This window comes from Peromyscus leucopus, unplaced genomic scaffold, assembly GCF_004664715.2.
Source record: "Peromyscus leucopus breed LL Stock unplaced genomic scaffold, UCI_PerLeu_2.1 scaffold_1211, whole genome shotgun sequence".
NCBI classification, from domain to species: Eukaryota; Metazoa; Chordata; class Mammalia; order Rodentia; family Cricetidae; genus Peromyscus; species Peromyscus leucopus.
The window spans coordinates 594-24,169 of NW_023504349.1; the positions used below are offsets into that span (position 1 = coordinate 594).

The 23,576-nt window shown below is 36.4% G+C and overlaps 1 protein-coding gene across 1 annotated transcript in view; it reads right to left on the bottom strand.

Moving 5' to 3' along the window:
• Positions 1–2,663: 2,663 nt before the first annotated feature.
• The window catches only part of LOC114687072 (bile salt sulfotransferase 1-like), a 30,446-nt gene continuing 9,533 nt past the window's right edge, over positions 2,664–23,576 (bottom strand). The window contains 3 exon segments of the mRNA XM_028861771.2: positions 2,664–2,880; positions 5,829–6,006; positions 16,494–16,588. Coding sequence (XP_028717604.2) covers positions 2,768–2,880; positions 5,829–6,006; positions 16,494–16,588 — 386 coding nt within the window. The 3' untranslated portion in view covers positions 2,664–2,767.

Consider the following 23,576-nt stretch of genomic DNA (forward strand, 5'->3'; position numbering starts at 1 on the left):
TTTCAAGTGTGTAAATGCAAATTGTAAAGGTCTGAGGATGTGAATGCTTAAGCTGTGAAGGTTTAAGAAAATGATTTAAAGTGTGTTTAGGGTATTGAAAAATGAGAAATGTTGCATATTTTTTCTTTTTCTATGCTATTGTTAAACTAAGATTTTAAGGATAAGAGTTTTAACATTAAAAGATGGAGTTCTGATAAACTGTTAATCTATGCCTGGTAAAGTACTGACTACTATCATCATAGTCACTAGCTCAAAATTTAAAATTCCCTGTTTTGTTTTCTAGGTATAGATTTAAAAGTGCTTCTCCTTGTGCTGAATGCATCTCATTCTAAGCTATATATATATATATATATATATATATATATATATATATATATATATATCCTTCTGTGCAGAGGAAAAAGTGTTCATGCTTTTAACTCAAAACAATAGCTTTTGCTGACTCTAAGATGTAAGTCTACTCTACGTGTTTTACAGACAACTGTTAACTGTTTTCTATACAGTGAGAATTTCAGTACAGATTTTAATCAGTAGCAATGCTAATACTCCCAAAAACTTTTATTCGTTTCGTAAACTTTTAAAAGTTAAGGAAGCTTCAAAATGAGTCATGACTTGACTCCACCTGTCGTAGTTCAAAGTCTCCAGATATGTACTCCTCTCAATCAACAGCTTAAGCTTACCCACTTGCCTACTGTGTATACACTTAAGAGACTAATTAAGTGTAGTCTCTCTCTCCCTCTCCCTCTCCCTCTCATTCTCTCTCTCTTTCTCTGCTACCCCTAGTCTTTAGACTACTTCCACATCCTAACTATCAGGAGGACAGTTCTGGAATTTTCAAGAGTATACCCAATAAAACATTTTCTACTAAGCTCCTTAACTTTACCTTATTTCTTTTGACTATATCTGTCCAGTTGGATTTCTAATCACCTAAACACTGCAAACTGCTACAAATCAAAATGAGCTATTCCTAGACTGCTGAAAACCAATGTAAGCTAGATGCTTCTGTTGGAATTTACAGCTGGGCTTGAACCATAATTTTGAGACTGCTCCAAAGCTGCCTGCACTTTGCTAGCCCCAAATGGTCACACAGAACCTGGGAAGCCTACACTCCTCTCCCTCCTCCCAACCTTTGGTCAGCACTTCAACCTTCCCAGATCCTGATAATATCCTGATTTCAGCTAACAAGCAGTTACAGAATAGATTACATTATCATCAACAGAAAGACTGATGTGTCAGGGCAAAAGTAACTCAGGATAAATGGCTATCTATGGTGCTTATTAGAATAATAAAGTGCATACTAGCCTCTAAGAACTCTGGGCAAGTATTTGTTACAGAGTCCACTCAGGTATTTGGAATCCTGGCTCCTCTAAGCTCTTCTCATTCCAGACTCAATGCTAAACTTCTCCTGATCATGGGCTTCCCCTCACCACTTTCTGATTCCCATATAACCCTGACATTTTGACTATGCACCTCTTGGCTCTCTTGGTCTTCTTGCCACTCTCTCTTTACTTCTCTCTGTTGGTCCTCCTTTCTTGCTCCCCACCTCATGGCCTGGACTGTTCTGCTGGCTGTGTGCAGTCTTCTACTTTCTCTCCCTGCTCTGGACTCCCCCAGTTGCCTTTGGCTGTCTCATGTCTATCAGAAAAACCTTCCACTTGAAGATAACAAGAAAGAAAAAATACATTATTTTCTCACCTCCACATCCAGAATTAAATATAAATGTGTCTCTATGACACACAAGCAGAGGGGACCATGTGGGAACAGAAAGCACTAACAGGAGCAAAAGGACAGGAATCAACAATAGAGGAGAAATACTGAGCAAATTAACAATGATGTGCATTTTTCTATCAAAGTTTCCTAATGTAAACCATTATTTTATACACACTAAAAATTAACAAAACACAGAAGAAATTGAATATAAGTATGAAATACTGAGCAGAAATGTAAGATTATAAAAGTCTTATATCACAGGCTATTTGAATGAGGTTTAAATGTCTTTATAAATACAATTTATTTCCTTTGGCCCAGTGTCACAGAGCAAAAATTTCTTAAAGTTTCTTGTTGGGTTTCTTTATGTTTAAAATATTAGAATGCAGGTTTTAAGCTGGAATTCTAGGAAGCATATTGGAGTTAGTGATAATGTATAACAAAATAGTAATAAAAGAAGCAAATATTTGATGACTCAAGACTCTAAGTTTCAGGGCTGGAGACATGATTCAGAGATAAAGAGCACTTTACTGCCCTTGTAGAGGACCTGAGTTCAGTTCCAAGTCACAAAGCAGGAGGCTTACATCACATGTAACTGCAACTCCTTGGGAACCAATGCACTCCTCTGTCCTCTGAAGACACTGTACACAGAAATACAGAATCTCTCTCTCTCTCTCTCTCTCTCTCTCTCTCTCTCTCTCTCTCTCTCTCTCTCTCTCTCTCATATACACACATATACACACATAATCTCATATACACACATACACACACACATACACACACTCTCATATACACACATACACACACTCTCATATACACACATACACACACTCTCATATACACACATACACACACATACTCTCATAAACACACATACACACACATACACAACACAATTATCACTACCACCAGTACTACTTAAGCTACTACTAATATCTTTAAAAAATAACTCCACATTTCAACAACAGGATTTATTCTATGACTGCATCCAGGCATTTACATGTATAAGGACAGGAAAATAAACCCCTGTGTCCATATATGATTTAAAAGTGTTAAGAACTTATTCCCACGGAAAAAGCCCTGGAGGGAAACCAGCCATTTTCTCCTGGAATACTTTATCAAAGGCTTCAGCTTGGGCTACTGTAAAGTGATTCTTCCAGTCCCCAGTCGTGCCTGGAAAATGTTAAACAGACACATAGATGGGTTAATGATGATCTCAACACTGCTCTCAATCCTTCCTTCACATGCTCTTACCATCTATTTGTCAAGGACCACACAGTTAATAAAGACAAAGTACCAGTGACTTCCTGGAGAACACATCTTATGACTTGAAGTAATATACATCTACCTCTGTGGCAATAATGTTCCCCCTTCTCCTATCCTACCATATCAACAGCTTTAGTACTAGCTATAGCTTTTAGATGTTGAGATTATTCCTGCTTCCCACTACACCTGCTTCCATCACACTGTCCAACCCAACAGAGTTTCTTATCTCAGTTATCAAAACAGACTTCAATTCTTTTTTCTACCTTTTAGGGTTTACTTATAAAAGATCTGAAAAACATTCAGGCAACTTTTTAAACATTTTTAATGTTAATTTTAATTATATGTGCATATAGGGGCACATGAATGCAGGTGCAAGTAGGGGTTTGAGGCTTCAGATCCCCTTGAGCTGGAGATACACACTGTTGTGAGCTACATGCCAATCTTCTTGATTTCATCAGATGCAGGAGACCCAGCAACTGCCAGCTGGAATATCCCAAGATTTCTGTTTTCAGTCAGTGTGGTGCTTGCTGATGTATGAAGATCTACATGATCATTTTACCATAAATTCTTTCCATATCTTGGTTCCTATCAATCCATTCTAATATGTCTTTAGTTTTGACTTTAGAGATGTCAAATTGTCCAACTACTCACATTGCATTGTGTTTTCCTTCACACTAGATTTCTCATGTCTTCCATGGAGTCGCTTCTTATTCTTTAGTCTCCTAATTTATGCCACTATGGACACATCTTTATATCTTCCCTCCATGTAGAACTCTGACGGACACATTCATGTTGTATTTGTTTCATAGATGTGACACTTGGTTGAATTTCTTTTTGTAAATATTCCTGAAATATGTGTCTAATATATTTGAAAAGTAGAATATTTCTTACATCACCAAAGGCTTCCTTTATCAAAACATATCAGACATATAGAACTTACTTAGTATAGAATTTTTGAAAGTATTCATGAATGAGTGAGGATGGTATTAGCCTTGTTCCCACTTTGCAAATGAGAAAAAATTAGTACTTGAGATGTTACCCAGCTTAATAGTGATGGGATGTGGATTTTAAGCAAAAAAGACTGAAAATATAAGTCATATTTTCCTTATCAGATTATATTCCTTATGTATCACACAAGTTAACTTTAAATTCCTAGCTGTATTATTAACAAAATATACAAAGTTTTCATAACTAAATGGTGATTATTGATACACAATATTAAAAAATTATACTATTAATTGATATGACCATATGAGTGTCATCCCTTAAGATGGGAACCTATAAGTATCCATTGCTACTGTCAGCTTCATTTCTGTATTCATTATTAGAAAATGTTTTGTTGTTTTTTAAACACAGTGCTACTGGCTGCTGTAAAGACAGAATGGATGTCATGCTACCAGAATCTCAGAAAATTCAATATGGCTGCTCACTGGAGTGAACCAGTCCAGAAGAGAGAAGCATGTCTTTGCAGGTACAGACATAAATTTTAAGTCAAATTATGTCAAAATCTGGTGCACCATGCAAGCATATATTTTTCTTCATTTGTTATTTCTAAAAATCTACTCAAACTCTGTTGTTTCAGGGGACAGGATAACTCTAATTCTTGGTGGCTTAAGTCTTGTTGGAAAGTTTCTGGTAGTTATGAATGCTGCAGGACTCACAAAATGTTGATGTCAAGTCTTCCATTTTTTTTATTGGACTTCAGATAGTGGGCTTCTCTCTAGGTCTTCTGCTCTCTGTGACTCATATGAATGTCTTCTCAGGACACCAGTGAAAATGAGGTTATCTGTCAATGGCTGTGGTTTATCCTAGTGGCCTCATTCTTTAGTGTATAGATGACTATATTCTTGAGGAAACATATATGTGTCCTCAAATCTGATTCCCAACATCCTCTTGTGAGGACATCAACAGTATTTGATTAAATCCAATCTGCTAACAACTTTAACTTATCTCTATGTATACTTTTGATGTCCTTATATTCTAGGACCTGGTCCTTATACTGTGGGTTGAAGGTAGACTGAAAGTTAAGGCTGAAGAATGTAAATTACTGGGAAAGAAATTTAAACTCATAACCCTTTGCTTTCTGTGTCTATACTAATGTTCTTTACTCATACCCTAAGTCCTGACATCTAACTCATTTTTTATTCAACCCCAAGTCCCATCTCACCAATACTTTGCCATTAAGAACAGGTGACATATCAGGTATGATTCATTCCAGCAAAGTTGCTCTTCAAATATACATCTATAAAACCATACCTGCAGTGTGTTCCCAGAATAGAGAGGTGGCACAGATATAGAGAAATTGGATATCTCCATTCCAGGATAGACATTTCACAACAAACTGAGTAGCTCTGAGCCTGAGGCAATCCAAAATTAGGTTGGCGAGTACCATCAGGTTGCTTAGTCTTTACGTGGGTCTACTCTCAGCCTGCTAAGGTTCAGAAATCTTGACATGTTCAACATCTTTTCCAGCCATTTATGGAAGTGTTTCCTTTGACTATCATCCCAGATACATCTTTGGTCCCATTCACTAAATGTTTTCTTTAGAGTTGAGGTCTAAGATACAGGGAGTCTTACACAGCCTCATTGCAGCATGTCAACCTTTTTGTTTTCCTTTGAGGGTATTGGATTGATTATATGCAATCCCAAGATGGTTTCACAGAAAAAATCAATGTTTTCAGAGCTACTGAAGCCCACATCCTCACCATGGAATGACTCTTCTGTAAGCTGTGTGGAAAACTATGATGTGATGAGTAATGACTTCTGAAAAATTCCCAACACTTTCTAAGAGGCTCATTGGAATGACAAGCATAACACAAGTTCTGAAATAATTTAAAACTCTAAAATTTCTTCACCTTTTCTCAAGAGAACCAAACCATTAGTAATCACATCTTCTGGGATGGTACTAAAATTGGACATGTTATTTTCTTTCATGGCTTCAAAGGAACTGTACTTGAGGACCATATCCAGCTCATCTGGCTCTAATTTTTTTCCTAGGAAGTCACAGATCTTCAGTATGGTGCTCTTTGTGTCCTAAAAGAAGACGAGACAAAAATGGGAGTGATAAACTGAAAGCTTTCAGAGAACACATACAGAAATGGGAACTATGGATGGCGGGTGAAAAAGGGACATGAAGAAAGAAATTGCAAGAGGAAATGAGAAAATATTGAAGAAGATTTAGAAAAAACAGGCCATGTAGATAGGGTAGGAGTCCCACACAGCCTTTGTATATTGAGTGGGCTTTCAATGTGGCTGATCTGTCATCCTAAAAGATAGAGGCTGGGATTTATTTTAGGGAGGAGAAGATATTAGAGTGAGGGTCTCATATAACTAACTGATGCTGTTCTCAAACTTACTTTATAGTGGATGAAGTCCTTGAACATTTCATTCTCCTGCTTCCATCTCTGTGGGGCTGTGTTCACAGGTGTGTGACAACCCACCTACTAAATGCACTGCAATGCTTTTTCATTAGAGAGGGTCTTGCAATGGAGCCCTGTCTTGTAGGACAGAAGTTGCTCTGGAGACCAGACTGACCTCAAGCGCAAAGAGGTCAGAGATCCACTTACCTGGCTTTAACTTCTAATTGTTGGCATTAAAAGTGTGCACCACCCTACCAAACCTGCCCTGAGAGTCTTATAGAATTAATTCTAGACAGTGATAAATGGGAATGAAGGCAATGTGCACAAATAATTTGAGAGTGGTTAATGTTTACACCATGTAATATTGTTTCTTGTGGGTAATTGAGAATAATATAGTTTTAAAACACTTTCATAAGAATGATCTCAGTAATTATTACTTGAGGTAGTTCTGGGAGATTTTATTTTTGTTTTGATTCATGAGCTCATACTGTAACTAAGATGGGCATCATGTTCACTTTCTTCCTGCTTCAGTTGCCTGTATTCTGGAATTACAATGGTGGACTGCCACAACAGGCTTAATCCAATAAGACAGTCATAAGAAGGCAGAATTTTGGAACACTGAAGACTTTTCTTTGAATTCCTGTCCTTGTCCTGAGCCCTAAAGGTATTATTGGCTCAATAGTTTTATTACATATTTCACCACAAGTTGAGTTAATATTTCATGGGAAGGTAAACAACCATGGCAATAACTGAAAAGAATGTGTTTAAAGGTTGGACAGGAGACTTTTGAGAAACTGCACTGCCATACAACAGCGACAGCTGTGTAAGGAAGCTTCCTGGGGAATATTGAATTTTATAATGAGAAAGGAAAATATTTTACAAAAGACAAAATAGTCTTTGGTGTTGCTACTTTAATGGCAACTTTCTGTTCCTGGATGATAAGGTTAGGAGATCAAATTTTTTGAGTGATCCAATTTTCTTGTTTTTGATGCTCCTTAATATTGTTTTTTATTAAAAATGAATTTTTTGTTACTCCTACCTGTGGTGATATATTGTGTACACTAATAAATCTTACATGAAGATCAGAGGACAGAGCCAGCCACTAGATAAGAGATAGAGGTCAGGCAGTGGTAGCACACAACTTTAATACTAGCAGAGATCTGTCTGCATCTCCATGAATTCAAGGCCACCCTGAACTACATGAGATTGACTCAGTCTAGGAGAGAAACAGAGCCAGACATTGGTGACACACACCTTAATTTCCAGCACTTGAAATCTCATTCCTTTGCTTGGGAGACACACACACATTTAATCCCAGTAAGTAATATGTCAGGACAAAGAAAGTTATATGGGCTTGAGAAGAGAGTAACTAAAATCTTTTGCCTGAAGAATGCTTTTCAAGCTGAGGAGTCCTAGCTGTATGAGGTGGTTTGTTCCTTTGTCTCTCTGACCTTTCAGTATTTACCCCAATTTCTGGCTCCAGATTTTTTTAAAGACTTTTAAAAAAATTGAGTAACATCTGGTATCCAACTTTTGGTGCATGAATTCATGAAAAAGCTGCTGGCCTGTGACCTTGCAGTTCCCTGCTCAGGCCTCAGCTGCACATAGCCAGAGCCTCTACCCTATCTGGGCTGGACTCCATAACCCACTGGCTAAGTTTTTTTTGCAGCCTCTGTGCAGCAAACTCCATAGGTTTTGCAGCTCTAAAAACCGCAGAAGTTAGCCACTTTGGAACACTTCCCCCATGAATACAGTTGTATCTTTTCTTCCTTTTCTCCCCTGGTGGGTTATAGCTTTCTCTGGACCCCCTCCTCAGGGGCTACACTGTCATCTGAATCTCATTGTCATCAGATTTGGTGAGTCAATTGGGATTACTTAAGAAAAATTACTTAATTGAATTTAAGTAATTTAATAAAAGGAATTACTTAATTGAAAGTTTTTTTCTAACATGAAAAAAATTTGAAGCATTTTTCACAATGGAGGGATTTTGGTCTCTGTTTGATAATATAATTGATAGTCTGAAAATGGACCAATTAAATGAAAGGATAATTAATGCTGATGGGATTTATATAACATCAATTATAAATATTATTTTTGATCATTTCTGTTTTATCATTAATAAAGTTGGTTAAGGTGAGTGCCAAGATATAAGTTTTAGAAAAACTTGTTAAAACAGATCACAAACATTCAGACCCAGACAGAAGAATTTAATGTAGAACCAAACTCAATATTGCATTATAAGGTTACAGAGAAACAGCCTAAGGCTTTCAACTAGTCAACCTTATTCTATGTAGTGTCATTACAGGAACTACCCAGTGTTAGATATCCTCAAGTCTGTGTAAGAGCTGATTTGACTTCTGTGCAAATGTTAGGTTTGAGGAAATTCTTAGGAGCATTAGTCTCTTACAGAAGCAACTCATCTTTCATGAAGCAGATGTTAAACTCTTGATCAACTGGTAATAAAATTATCCCTTAAGACGGGAGAGATTTGGTTACAGCAGTTTAGAGGCTGTACTCCAATTATCATGGAGGGTGTGGTGGAAATATGAGACTAATACCATTAAACAATGAAATAGGACTAGATGTATGGAAATTTCTTGGAGAAGGAGATTTATGCTGATATGCAAAAATAATCTTTATATGATGACCACACCCTGGTTTTATGCAGAATGACAGCCTTGAATGCTTGAGACAGAATTGAAGAAGTAGGAAAGAAAAATGAGTCATTTATTATAGTTATAAAGGACCCATAAGAAACCATCACTGATTTCTTAAAAAGACTCACTTCAGCAGTAAAGAGAATGAACAAAATTCAGATAATAGACAGATAATAATTGAATCTGTGGCTTTTAAAATGCTAATGCATAATACAAAAGGGTAATTAGGCTATTAAAGGCAAGATCAGCACCATTGGAGGAAAGGATCTGAGATACAATATGTATTAAATCTCATGATCATGATGATGCTTAGATAGGAGAGGTTTGAAGAAAAATATTAATGTCAAAAGATTTAATTGTGGTAAACAAGGTCACACCAAAACAGAGCATTCCTAGAAATAATATTTTTTCAAGGAATAATCCCAATAGAACACCCCTCCCTTCAGGATTATGCAGAAAGCATGGCAAAGGCAGACATTGAGCTAATGAATGTAGATCAACAAGGGACAGGCAAGGTAATACCTTGGCTTTGCCATTGGGAAACTTCCTGAGGTATCTCTTGCAGGCCCCCATGTCAAACAAAAATTTAAGGAGAAACCATAAATCGAAATTGATAAAGATAAAAAATGGAAACTCCCCAAAGTTAGGATCAGGGAAGAGTTTTATTTTTGTCTTTCAGAAGAATGAAGGCTAATGAATCTGAAGAACACTGGACAAATGAGAAATCTGAAGAAAAAGGATAAATCATCCAGAAAAGTCTCAAAAATGAGTAAATTGGCCTATTGATATATTATATATCTAATAGGATAGAATTCCATTAGTCTTCCTAAATGTTTGTTGCTGCTGTTCTCTATAGACACATAACACTAGTGTTTTTCACGTTGTCACAGTTCAGTTTAAAATCAAAGCTGGTTTTAGAATTGGAATGTGCTTCTCTCCTTCTCTAAAATCAAACATGTTTGTTAAACAAAAATGCAAAATCTCTGTATCATGTCAGAAGAGCCACCTGATATGGGACAGAAGAAAAACCAAAATTAAGGGACTGTTCTATTGCTATTAATCTCCTGATCCTTTGGTTTTATTTTGAATCTTTAAAGCTTTTCTTAAGATATGAATTTTATATCAAAATTTATAAGATTAGTATATATAATTTTTGTCATGATATCAATGGTCATATAAATTAGTAATTAATTCTATAAAATTCTAACTTCCTGTACATGATTTTAGTCTCTATCAGTTTGCTGTAGTGGATCATGGCCATGCCTAACAGCAACTTCGAAGTCTCCAAAAACATGATGGGGTGCCACAATGACAATTTCATCAGGACAGCGATAATGCCACCCAGCTGACACACACCACCCAAAGATTGGCTTTGGACTGAATACAGCTCTGGACAATATTGAATTGCCTAACTAAGATGATACAGCCTCACAGACTACTCCAATTAGGATTTGATCATAATCATAAATTTTCTGTGTGTCCCCATAAGACTTCCAGAGCTCCCAATCAGTAGGAAGTAGCCTAGAAAACAATGGCACTTTCCAAAAATATGGATTATGGGTTTGTCTGTTTAGGGATTGGTTAAAATTGTTATTAGTCATAGTCAATCTCTTTCTAAAAGAAGTAAGTTGGATATGATATAGAAACCTATTATATAGAAATGATAAGATATTGAATCTACTCTACAATGTTTAGAAATGATAAGATAAAAGTGTAGATTATTGAATTTACTCTGAAAAAGATGAAAAGAAGATAGCGATAAGAGGTAGTTTACTGAATTCTCTCTTTAAAAAAGAGATATAGAAACAATAGGATAAATGGGTAGATTATTGAATCTACTTTTGAAAAGGAATGACTAGTTTAAAATATTTTACTTTGTATTTGATTTTTGTATATTGTATACAAATTTTGTATAATTAATACAAATTTGAGATTAATTTTGTTGGAACATACTGTACATACAATTCTAATCTAGTTCAAGATTTTGTAACTATCCAATTCATTTAACAATGTAATGCACATTGCCAGTCCTTGAAATTTGTTATTACCAACCAATTATGATATACAATTTGCAAGTTAGTAGCTAGTCATCTATTACAACTGAACTTGTAGGTATGTTTTCACATCAAACAGAAATATATTTTAGATAGACAGGTCATCTAGCACTTCAGGGATCTGTAGAATATGACATTTGAGATGTTTTAATAACATAGATGGTTTTTTATGACTAGAAGACCTGTCTGGTCCTGACAGCACCAATCTACTATACAGAAGATGAGGGACCTGGGAGAATCTCCTTATTGACTTTACTTTCTTTGTGGCAAAAAGTTAGACACTGGGCAAGAAAGTTCCCTTGCTTCAACTGCTGACATTATAATATCCAAATGAATAAGCAGGACACAAAATAAAATACTGCTGAACCTTGCCAAGACAAGGTAGGAAGGCCCATTTGGAAATCCTGAATTACATATGAGTCTGTCAAATATGGTAGGCCTGTAGGTAGAAGATGGATTCCCCAACGTGGTGGAGAAACCTTGGGTGACTGTCCAGGCAATCAGCTGTTTTTATAATTTCTCACATTTTTTAGATGTTGCATGCTTGTACTTCATGCTTACTTTAGGTAATATTATTTCCTTCTTGGCTTTCTTAAGGAGTTTAAGACTAGATAGTTATAATTATAGTTTCTTTGTTAACTAATTCAGAAAAGAAACTCACTAAAGAGTTGGAAAGTATGTAAGTTTGAAAGACATGAAAAGATAGTATTTGCTTGGTAATACAAGTTATAATAGAATGTGACAGGTACAACATTTTGGACTCAACAAAATAGGATAAGTGATGGAATATTTTCTCTGAATCTGTCAAATATTAATGGACTGGACATTGTTAATATAATTCTTGTCTACATATATTATATATACTTATTGTACATATTGTATATACTTTTTCTTACATTAGTTATAATGTAAGAAAATAATTATTTTTAGACAGAAGTGGGAAATGTGGTGATAGATTATGCACCCTAATCAAACTCACCTGAGGATTAGAGGATAGAGCCAGCCTCTAGATCAGATACAGAGGTCAGGAAGTGTTGGTATACACCTTTAATATAGCACTCTGGAGGCAGAGATCTGTCAGCATCTCTGTGAGTTCAAGGGCACCATGGACTACAAGAGACTGACTCAGTCTAGGGTAGAAACAGAGCCAGACACTGGTGGAACACACCTTTAATTCCAGCACTTAAGATCTCATGCCTTTGCTTGGGAAGCACATATTTCTTTAATCTCAATAAGTAATATGGCATCATGAAGAAAGGTATATAAGGCATATACAGACAGGAACTAAAGGCTCTTTTTGACTGAGGCTTTTTGGGTGAAAAAGCAGAGGATTCCAGGAATGGCTGAGGAGTTTGCGAGATGAGATTTGGTATGGCTTTCTATGCTTCTCTGACATCAGTTTTTACCTCAATATCTGGCTCAGGGTTTTCGATTAATAAGACTGTTTAAGATTCCAACAATACCTGGCAGGGAAGCAGGTAGGCTAACTTCAGATTTTTACCTTTCCCTGTGCTCCTTCAGATCTAATTCCCCTGTCTCATTCCTAGTTATGCCACAGATAATCTGTGACATCTCTCAACATTTAGGTTTTCTAACCTCACTCCTCCAATTCATAGTACTATCTGAACATCCAAATCCAACATGCTCTCTGTGCAAATCCACAGACCACTATGGCCAGGGAATAGGTAAGCTAATTACAGATCTTCACCCTCCTCATTCCTTTGAGTCCAATCCTCCTGTCTTTCCCCCTGCTCTACAGCATAACATCTGCCTTAGCTATCCAAATTTCTAAAGGATCTCCCTGAACCCTCCAAACATCCACACCACAGTGAGTTGATTTGTCCCATACCTGAACTCCTCCAAGCATTTTCTAGGAACCTACAGACCAAGCTGGGCAGGGAAACTGTTATGCTAAATGCAAATCTTCACATCTCCATTTGTTCCTCCAAGTCCAGTCTCCTAGTCTCATTTCAAGCCCTGTGTAGAACACCTGCTGCAGTCCTCTCCCCCATATGCCCCTGTCTCATGTGGGTAACCCAGATTTTAACAAAATTTCTTCTCTCTTCTCATTTCTTTGTCCTAGCAACTCTTGAAATCCAGAAGAAACAACCTAAGCACCTACAGGCCTCTCTAACCAGGAAAGCCAGTAGGTTAACTGAATATCTTTATCTCTCCTTCCATTCTTCCAAGTCCAGTCTTCAGTCTCATACATACCATCATATCAAACATTTTCTTGTGGTCTGACTGTACTCAGTTGTCCCATTCCCAGCTGACTAACTAAGCAGCTCCTGTGGAATACTCTGTTCTCTTCTCTTCTGTGGAACTTCTTATACTCCTCTCCTAGATGATCTCCATTCCTAAATGTCAGCTTTCTGTATCTGGAAATATTTTACCTGAAACCCCCAGTGGATACACTTATCAGGATCCCAGAAGAATTTTCTACTAGGCAACACACAGCCACCACATTCTCCTAAGTACCAGACAGAGCAACAGAAAATAAGGAAAGGAGCATCAACCCAGCAAAGACAAGAACAGATATTAGCATGTAGAATTAAAATTTTCCCAATCCCAGATGCATAAATGCCAGCCTAAAATCACAGTCAATTGCATGCAGGACAGTATGTCTTCACTAGAGCCCAGCAACGTACTACAATAAGCCCTGAACATTTCAACATAATTGCAGAAGAAAAGGACCCTAAAATATCCTGTGTGGAGATGATAGAGGTCCTTAAATAAAAAAGGGGAATAAATCCTATGAAGAAATATGTGAAACACAAGCAGTGGAAGTAAATGAATTCCATTCAAGACCTGAAAGTGGAAATCATGAAAACCTAAAATGAAGGATGTGCAAAAGAAAAACTTAGGAACTCAGACATGATCTTCATGAATAGAATACAAGAAAAGGATGAGAGAATCTCATGCATTGAAGACAACATAAAAATACTGTATACATTTGTCAGAGAAGATATTAAATCTAAAAAAATCCTGTCACAAAACATTCAGGATATCTGGGACACTATGAAATTAATAAGATCATTAATAAGAATAGAGGTAGATTAGGAAAAGCCAGGTCAAAGGCACAGAAAATACCTTCATCACAATCACAGAAGAAAATTTCCCTAACCTAAAGAAGGAGATGCCTATCAATGTAATAGATGCATACAGAACACCAAATCGACTGAATCAGGAGAGAAAGTCCCCTCAGCATGTAATAATTATAAAATTAAATATTCAGAAAAAAACTAAACTTAGAAGGCAAATAATGGATGAATAGGTAAGAACTAGAATGGTAGGACCTAGTGTGGATGGGGAAAGAAGAGAGATTTGAGGAGGGGATATAGGGAGACACAGATAAAATTAATGGACTTTTGATGGAACTAATATATATTTTCATATATACATATGAAGACCATTTAAATAGTATAACCTAATAATGAGGGAAATGGTATTCCAAATGGCCATCTCTTGACACCAAAAAATGATAAAGCCTTTTACATCAACATAAGAAATGCTAATATGAACCCTCAGACTTGAGAGGCATGCATAGTGCCACACCAGTCTGCACCAATCCTCTGCTTATAAGTTATGGCTTCCACTTTGGTGATTTTTATGGGCTACCAAAACATGGAAACATGTGGGTCTCTGCTTGTGCCTCCTCGTGTGCTGTTTTCCTTCTGGTAGGTTATCTTGTCCAACTTTGGGGTGATAATATTGTTTTATCATATTGTATCATATTTTGTTATACTTTTTAAAAATGAATGAATGAATGAAAATCTGTCCATAAAACTAAAGGTTAACAACTTAATTTTCATTTTTATCTGCTGGGAAAGGGAAAATCAGTTTTCTTCAATGCAGTGACACTGGATATATCAACCATTTTAATTTAGTCTTCATGTTCAGGAGTAGTTGACCAACATATAATAGACTCCACTCTATTTTTTATTTTGGTGGTGAGGTCATTTATTTGGTTACAGTTCAGTATTTTTTTCTGTGTACTGTTTTAATTTGTCTTCTTTCATGGAGAATTTTGTTTGATTTGGATTTCTTTTGTTTCTTTTGAAAGAATTTACGGTTTGGTGAAAAAGGAGGGATAGAAAATTTGGAAGAGAATGTGAGAGGTAAGAATATGATCAAAATATATTTAAATTGAAAAATTATTTTAAATGTTAAAACATTTATCAAGAGAAATAAAAATGAAAACAAATAGTTACAACTCTCAGTAACATTCATCATCACCAGAATCTTCTTCTAAAAGGTAAAAAGTGCTTGTAACACAGCTTCTTTTCCTCCTTAAGTAGTATTTTGGATTGATTTAAGGATGGGCAAGTGTTTTCTCCGACAGACTGCATGCTCAGTACAATTTTTATTGTTCAGGATAAAGTACAATAGATATCTTTATCTGTAATATGTAAATGACTGTATAATTTCACTTTAACTTTGAATTGCCATATGAGAACATTTTTGTGCTCATATGCTTGGTGTCATTAGTGTGTGTCCATCTTTAGAGGAAGTATTTTTTAATTAAATGAAAATAAAATACTTAAATGAACTTAACATTATTTTCTTAAAGGTCTTTTGAAACATTGTGTCTTGTAGCCAAGGTTGATGTCAAACCCACCATACATACAAGGGTGATCTAGAACCTTTGAAACTGTCTTCTCCTAGGTTTAGAGTCATGTAGATCACCTGCCAAGATATTTTTTAATTTTTAAAATAAGAGATATTTGAGACACATGTACAATATTTAAACATATTTATAACATTCTGTGGGAGCATTTGAATGAAATGGAACCTGTAATGACCTGATTAATGGTATGGACTATCAGTCTATTTAGACATAAGTCATAACTTAATGTTGAAACATTTTAGATAGTCTCTACCAAGAGTTTTGAAATCTCTAGTATATTCTAGCCCACCATGCAGACTCTTGTACTTCAGAGCACAGGGCATAGTCCTCCCTGACTGGCTGCATCCTGTACATGCCTGGTCAGATGTGATTATCACTAAGTGCTGTTCATGTGACTTCAGTTCTTGTGCTTTCCCAGGATTCAAAGATGGATTTCCTGCCTTTGTCCCTCCTCTTCAGTGCAGGGAGCATTGACATACATTTGAGAACAACAGTGGAATGAAACTGCTTTACCCATGCCCAATGACCAGTGGGCTATTAGGTGTATTATATATGTTGAATAGACAGAATTTAAAAAAAAAACCTATAACACAAGTGTAAGTTACCCCACCCTACCCCAGGGTGAATAAGGTAAGATGGAGGTGATGGATAAGACGGCTGGAGAGAAAATTCCAGGTGCAGGTCAATAGAGAACACAGGGTATAACTTCACTTTCATTGACTGTCTGTGAGCCTAAACCTGACGTGGGGATACTGAGACGTAAGGGGTACTGCATGGGGTGAGTTTGTGAGAGGCTTTGTGATTATGTAAGAATGGCAATTACCTTTTTTATGTCTTCATAGCTCAGTAGCAGGAAGTTGTCTCTTTCTCTCATGGATAGCCAAGCACAGGTATGCTCAAACCATGATCCGTATGCCACTGTGTGACAGGAAGAGGAAATTATTGATTATAAAGACGGAAAGTGAGGTCTGCCTGATATTTTTCACTTTTCTGCAAATGGCAGACAGTTTTAGTAAGAAAAATCAAACCAGTATTTACACTATTCAATGTGACATTTGACACATACATACAGATAGTGAGCTGAGTAAATCATTTTCATTAGCAAACCTATCCTCTCAGAGCTTTACCCCTGATGCCACATGGAGACATCTTCCTGGTGGGCTGCAATGATGGAGGCATGTTTTGATTCATACCTATACAATAAGCAAGAGAGGTGTTAGAATGGCTAGACTTGGACTTTTCATTATCATGAAGTCTAAAGAACTTCTTAACTCTTTCTGATGGAAATCCACTCACCGCGTCATCCACCTCTAAGCTTCCATCACTTCTCAGTGTGACTCCTCAACACCCAAGTTTCCAAATCCCAGACAACTAGAGACCTTCCAGTCATATCCCAGAAGCTTTACCTCAATGCCTCTCTTACATTCCTAGGTCTACAGTGATGAGTGCTCAACAGTCACAGTGTCTTCACTGTTCCTGGTCTAAGGCTTTCTGTACATGTCTCAGCCTCCATTGCACACTTGGATTGTTCACCATTATCTGAAGAACTTACTGAATAAAGTCTGGAGAGAAGTTAAGAGTTACACCATGGTCAGAGCAGAAGGATGCAAGAATTCAAGGAATATAAGATTTGATTGAAAGCAGGGGAAATGTTCTACAGAGAGAAAGGGAATTGCACAACAAATGACAATTTTTATTGAAAGCTGGGGTTAATGATCTACAGAGAAGTAATAGAGATAAAGTAAATTGCACAATACATATCAGATTTAAGACACTTAATGTGACTAAAAACTGGGCTCGGGTCATGGCTCTATAGAAAGCATTAACCTTGCATGTATGAGTACCTGAGTTTGAATCCTAGGTGGACTCAAAGATGGTGATCTGATCTCTTTTTGTTACCCTAGTGCTCCTTCTATGACATGGGAGTTGGAGACAGGAGAACGCTCAGAAGCTTGGGACCAGCTAATCTGACATAAACAGTGATGGACAAGAAGAAAGAGACTCTGTCTCAAACCAGGTATAAATTAAGGCTCAACCCCTGATGTTGTTGTTTGTTTTCAACCCTCAAGCTCTGGCAGAAGAACAACCACATTCACACGTTTGTATCCACACCATCATAAACACACATACCGATGAACATCAAAAGAAAAGTTAAAAGCCAAGCTACATGGCATACATCTGCACTACTAAAACTCAGGAGGTAGAGACAAGAGAATACCAGATGTTCAATGTCATTTTCCAGTACACAGATAATATAGGGTCAAGCTGGCATAAAACAGATCCTGTCTGAATATAAAGAAAAAGCCAAAACTGTGTTAGTGCAAGCACCAAAAATAAACCAATGACATAAATATGACTGATAATTAACAGAACAGTGGTTCTGACTTGGAAGTAATATTAAAGATATGTGTTTATTTGGAGGCAGTGTTTGCAGAGGGTATGTCAAGAAGGCTTCCTCAGTCTTGGCATGTAGTCAAGGATGGTCTTGAAGTATTGATCCACTTGAATCCATCCCATGAATGTTGTGATTGCAGGATTGCCCCATACTAATCAGCCTAGATATTTATTATTGTGTTATATTTTAATTGATGTGTATCAAGTGATGAGACCTATTGGCTGTATCCAACAACAAACAACTACAAGATCTAAGTTTTAACAGGGAGAAATGTTCAGTCAGCAGACAAGTAAGTACCTGCCTCCTGGTGAAGTATGCTATGAAGACAAAGATTCAGTGACAGAGATGGGAAAATTAGTATTTTGTATGATGTTGGGAAGATTGATTCCCATCAATACAAAAACCTGTTGAGTGAAATCCAATAATGATATAAATCAAGGTTTTATGACATCATTAATAATCACACCAATGAACAGAGTGAGGGGAATAAGTCATCTGTTAGAGAGAGAGAGGTTGGGAAGAGGAGAGAAAATGGGGAAGTGAGTGACAGAAATATAGAGAAAAAGAGAGAGAGAATGTTATACATGGTCAATCAGGTGATATGCAAGGCCCCAGAAAACTGTAGTTAATGAATTCACTTTAAAACGATTTATTTTTTATTTTTGTTTATGTTTGTGCATTTTCATAGGAGTGTGAGTCTATGTGTGTGTGTGTGCCCACTGAGATTTCAAGAGTGTCTGTTCCCCTGAAGCTGGAGTCATGGAAATTTTTGAGCCACTTCATGTGAGTTCTGGGAAACAAATGCTACTTCTCAAAGAAATCTTCAAGTACTTTTTACTACTGAAGTAATAATGACATATTTTTGAAGATTAAGTTATAAAAACAACTTTATTGCACAAGAAAATGTAGAAATTAGCACAAATGATCTATAAAACAAATGAATTGTAATTGAAATAGAGATACAAATGGGAATGGTAGCATTATTAGATAAAAATTCATAAAAAAGTGCTTATCGTATAAACCTGATGACCAAGATGTCTTTGTAATCCACGTGTATCAGAAGTAGACAATTTACTCCAAAAAATTATTCTCAAGTTCTCACATATGTTCTTTGAGATGTGTGCACCCACCTAGATATTTTGCAGACATCCACATCAGATCATAATAAAAAGATATTTTTAAGGAAAAAAATACAGTTTGAAGGCAAGGTAGAGAATGTTGTGGTATTATGTTCCCCAGAATATTGTGTACCCTAATAAACTTATCTGGGGTCAGAGAACAGAAAAGCTGCTAGATACTTAGGATTGGCAGTAATAGCACACATCTTTAATCCTAGCATTCCAAAGCCAGAGATCTATCTGTTCAAGGATACAGCCAAGCATGGTGACTCAAGCCTTTAATCTCAGAAAGCAAGCCTTTAATTTCAGGGAGTGACTGCAGAAAGAGAAAGATATATAAGGCATGAAGATCAGAAACTAAAAGCATTTGGTTGGTTAAGCATTTGGCTGGTTAAGCTTCAGGCTTTTGAGGAGCACAATTCAGCTGAGAGCCATCCGTATATGAGGACACAGAGGCTTCCAGTCTGAGGAAACAAGACCAGCTGAGGATTGGGCGAGGTGAGGTAGCTGTGGCTTGTTCTGGTTCTCTGATCTTCCAGTTCACCACAATACCTGGCTTAGGTTTGATTTTATTAATAAGACCTTTTAAGATTCATGCTACATGGAGGACTTGGGACAATCCAATAAGAACAAAGATTACATAATAAGAAGATAGGAGTGGAGTATCTGTCACCAAGATTATCTGTCACCCTATGCAAAGTAGAAATTTAAGGTTCATATGTATAGAAATCATTTTTATCATCATTCCCTGTAGTTAAGAAAAGAGATGTTGTGTTTAGTAGCTTTTAGTGTTTATTTAACACAACCTATAACCACCTTAGAAGAGATTTCCAATGAGGAATCATCTAGATTACATTGGCTCTAGGCATATCTTTGAAAGGGTATCTTGATAGTTCATTGATAATGTAGAACATTGTGGGCAGCATCATTCCCTACTCTTGGGAGTTCAGAAAAGTATAAGGAAAGTGAAAGCTAGTTGCAGGCAAGAAAGCAAGTGTAAATATGTTGTCTGATTTTGAGTGTGAATACAGTGTTTTAACTTCCTACCAAAACATCTTATCAATAATAAACTGTAGCCTAGAGATGTAAGAAAAACAAAACCTCTTCTCTCTAAGTGGTTTTTTTTTTGGGGGGGGGAGAACAGATACAAATTCAGATACAGGCAGAATTTAGAATCCCACATAGACAAGACCTCTCAAAATATTATATTTAAACAAAGAAAATACATTGAAATTGGAAAGATAGAAACACGAAGTCAAATGTAAAGGAACGTCTTCCAGTATAACAGATATTTAGCTGAGACTTTGAAAAGCAGAAGAAATCGGAAAGCTCTATTTCAAGTTCTAAAAAACCACCAATGACAAATCAGACTACTGTACCCATCTAAGCTACTTGTTATAATTGAAGGAGATGTAAAACTTTATATGCTAAAAATGTACAAGATGAATTTATGACCACCAACACATTTCTACAAAATATATTTAAAGGAGTCTTTTAGAGTTAAGAGAAAAATAGGTGTACCCTTAAGACCGCAACAAGCAAAAGGCCACTTGACCAGTCAACTTGACACAACCTAGAATTATCTGAGAAAGCCTCAGTTAAGATATTGTCCTCATCAGATTGACATGTTACCAGGTGTTTGAGTTGTTGTCTTCATTGATGATTAATGTGTTCTGGCCCACAGCAAAGATAGCCGGGCATGAGTTGTGTGAGAAACCTAACTGAGCATGAAACACTGATGAAGGTAACAAGCAGATTAGTAAAATGGTTTCTGCTTCAGTTCCTTTTGGAGACACTGTCCTGACTTCTCCCATAGATAGATTGTGACCTGAAAGTGTAAGCCAGATAAATACTTTCGTCCTCTCCATTGATTCTAGCAATAAAGTTTTGTCACAGAAAATGTAAAGCAAACTAGAATGAAAGGTAAACAAGTAATAAAATGAAAACAGCTTGAGCATGTTTGCAAATCATCAAAATTACAATAATCAATAGGCACATTTTAGTAGTCTCTTAATATTAATGGTGTCAATTCCTTAATCAAAAGACACAGGTTAGGAGATTAGAGTTAAAAAGTAGGAAGTACTTTTCTGTTGTACTCAATCATGAAAGAGAGATGTAATCATACAATGAAACGATGAAAAAAGATGTTCTAGGCCAACGAAGCTTGAAAACAAGCAAACATTGCTTGTGCAATCTGATTAAATAGACTTGAAACCAAATCTAATGAGAAATGATATTACTTCCTACTGATTACAGGAACGATTCATGGAGAGAACTGTACAATTCCGCACACAGGTGCACCTAGCTCTACACAGAAAATACTACTAGATGTAAGCCATAGGCTTTCACCAGGTGTCATAGTACTTTTATTCCCAATAATTAATCCTTCATCCCAGTAGAAAGTAGACAGAATTAAATTAAATCAAAGGTATATTGGCCTTAAAAGACAACTATAGAATATTCTAACCAAACACTGTAGAATATAAATTGTTCTCAGCAGCCCCTGGAACAATCATTAAAATATATCATATATTATGACACAATAATGTCTGACCAAATATGGGGAAATGGAAATATTTCCTTATATTCTACCCAACAACAATAAAATGAACACAAATAGACAAGAGAAACTCTAGAAGATAAACAAACCCATGGACATCAAACAACTCACAACGCAAATATGAATGATTTCTTAAAGAAATCAAGAGTAAAAAGACTCCTACAATAAAATGAAAATTAAAACCAACATCCTAAATGTTTGAAGTGCAATGTTAACAGTCCTAAAGAGATGTTTAAAGGTCAATACAGCTACATTAAGAAATCAAAGAGATGTTTAATAATTATGTTAATGATTTGCATTAGGGTTCTGGAAAAAGAACAAGTTACACACCAAAATCAGGAGCTGAAAAGAAAGCACTGACATTAATGAAATTAGTGAAATGAAAGCTGCTCAACAACAAAACAAACCATAGAGTCAATGAAATAGATTTGGTTCCTTCACAATATGAACAATATTGACAAACTTTAGATAAACTAAGCAAAAGGAAGAATGAATGCCAAAGCTCACACAGTAAGACATGAAAATGGAGTCATTATGACAAGCTCCAGTGAAATAAAGAAAATTATTAGAATTTAACTTAAGAACATTCCACTCAACTGGAAAACATAAAGCATACAGATGAATTTCTACATAGATTAAAATTTACCAAAATTTAACTAAAATGACATTTTAAACAATATATCAAGTATAGGTTGGGATAAGGCTGAGCACTTAAAAACTTTCACTGTTCTTGTAGAGAACCAGGATTCAGTTTCTAGTACCTACATGACAACTCACAATGCCTTCTTCTAGCCTCTTTGGGCACCAGACACATGTGTAACAAACACACATACATGCAAAAAAACATTTCTACACAAAATAAATTGAACCTTAAAATAGGACTGGCCCTGCTCCTTGCCTGTCACCTCTGGGGTGGAAGACACCATAGCAAAGACCAGCATTGAATAATTCAGCTACCACCAAGGCCCAGATCTAGGGCTTTGAGTTGGTTCACCCCAATATTAACTCTATCTATGAGCTGGTGGAGAAAGCGAAGGGCCGGTCCTGCAGAACCCTAGCCACAGAAGATTCATGACTCTGAGCAATATTAGCATATCCAAGAGGTGTCTGGGTGAGGGTCCAGTATTGATGGTGTAACAGAAGCCAGAGGCCATGAACTAGACCAAAAGCTCATTGCAATGAACATTTGCAAGTAAACCTGTTTGGAAAAGGGTATACTGCATGACATACCCTAGCACCCTAGGCCAATATGATGAGCAAATAAGTAATGGTGAGGTGGGAAAAATGGAGTAGCAAAGTGGTACAAGTATGTTGTAACTGGAGACACAACATGTTTGACTAGTATGAGAGAACAATTCCTCTATTGATAGAGGAACATATCTTACCCAGAGGGGTGAACAAGATGGTTTGATTTTAGGTTTGTTTGTTTTTCCTTTTCTTTTTAAAACACACACACACACACACACACACACACACACACACACACACACACACATATATATATATATAAATAAAAAAAAAAAAATATATATATATATAACATTCCAGCCATAGTTTTCCCTCTCTCTTCTCCTCCCAGGACCTTCCCCTAACCTCCCTCAAACCACTCTTTCTCCATTTCTCTTTAGGAATGTGCAGGTCTCTAATGAGTATCAACAAATCATATCCTATGAAGTTGCAGTAAGACTAAGCAATTTCCCATGTATTAACGCTGGACAAGTTGACCCAGTATGAGGGGTAGAGTCTCAAAAGCCAGTAAAAGAGTTGGAGTCAGCCCCTTTTTCACTGTTTGGTGTTCTACAAAAGCACCAAGCTACAAAGCTCTAACACATA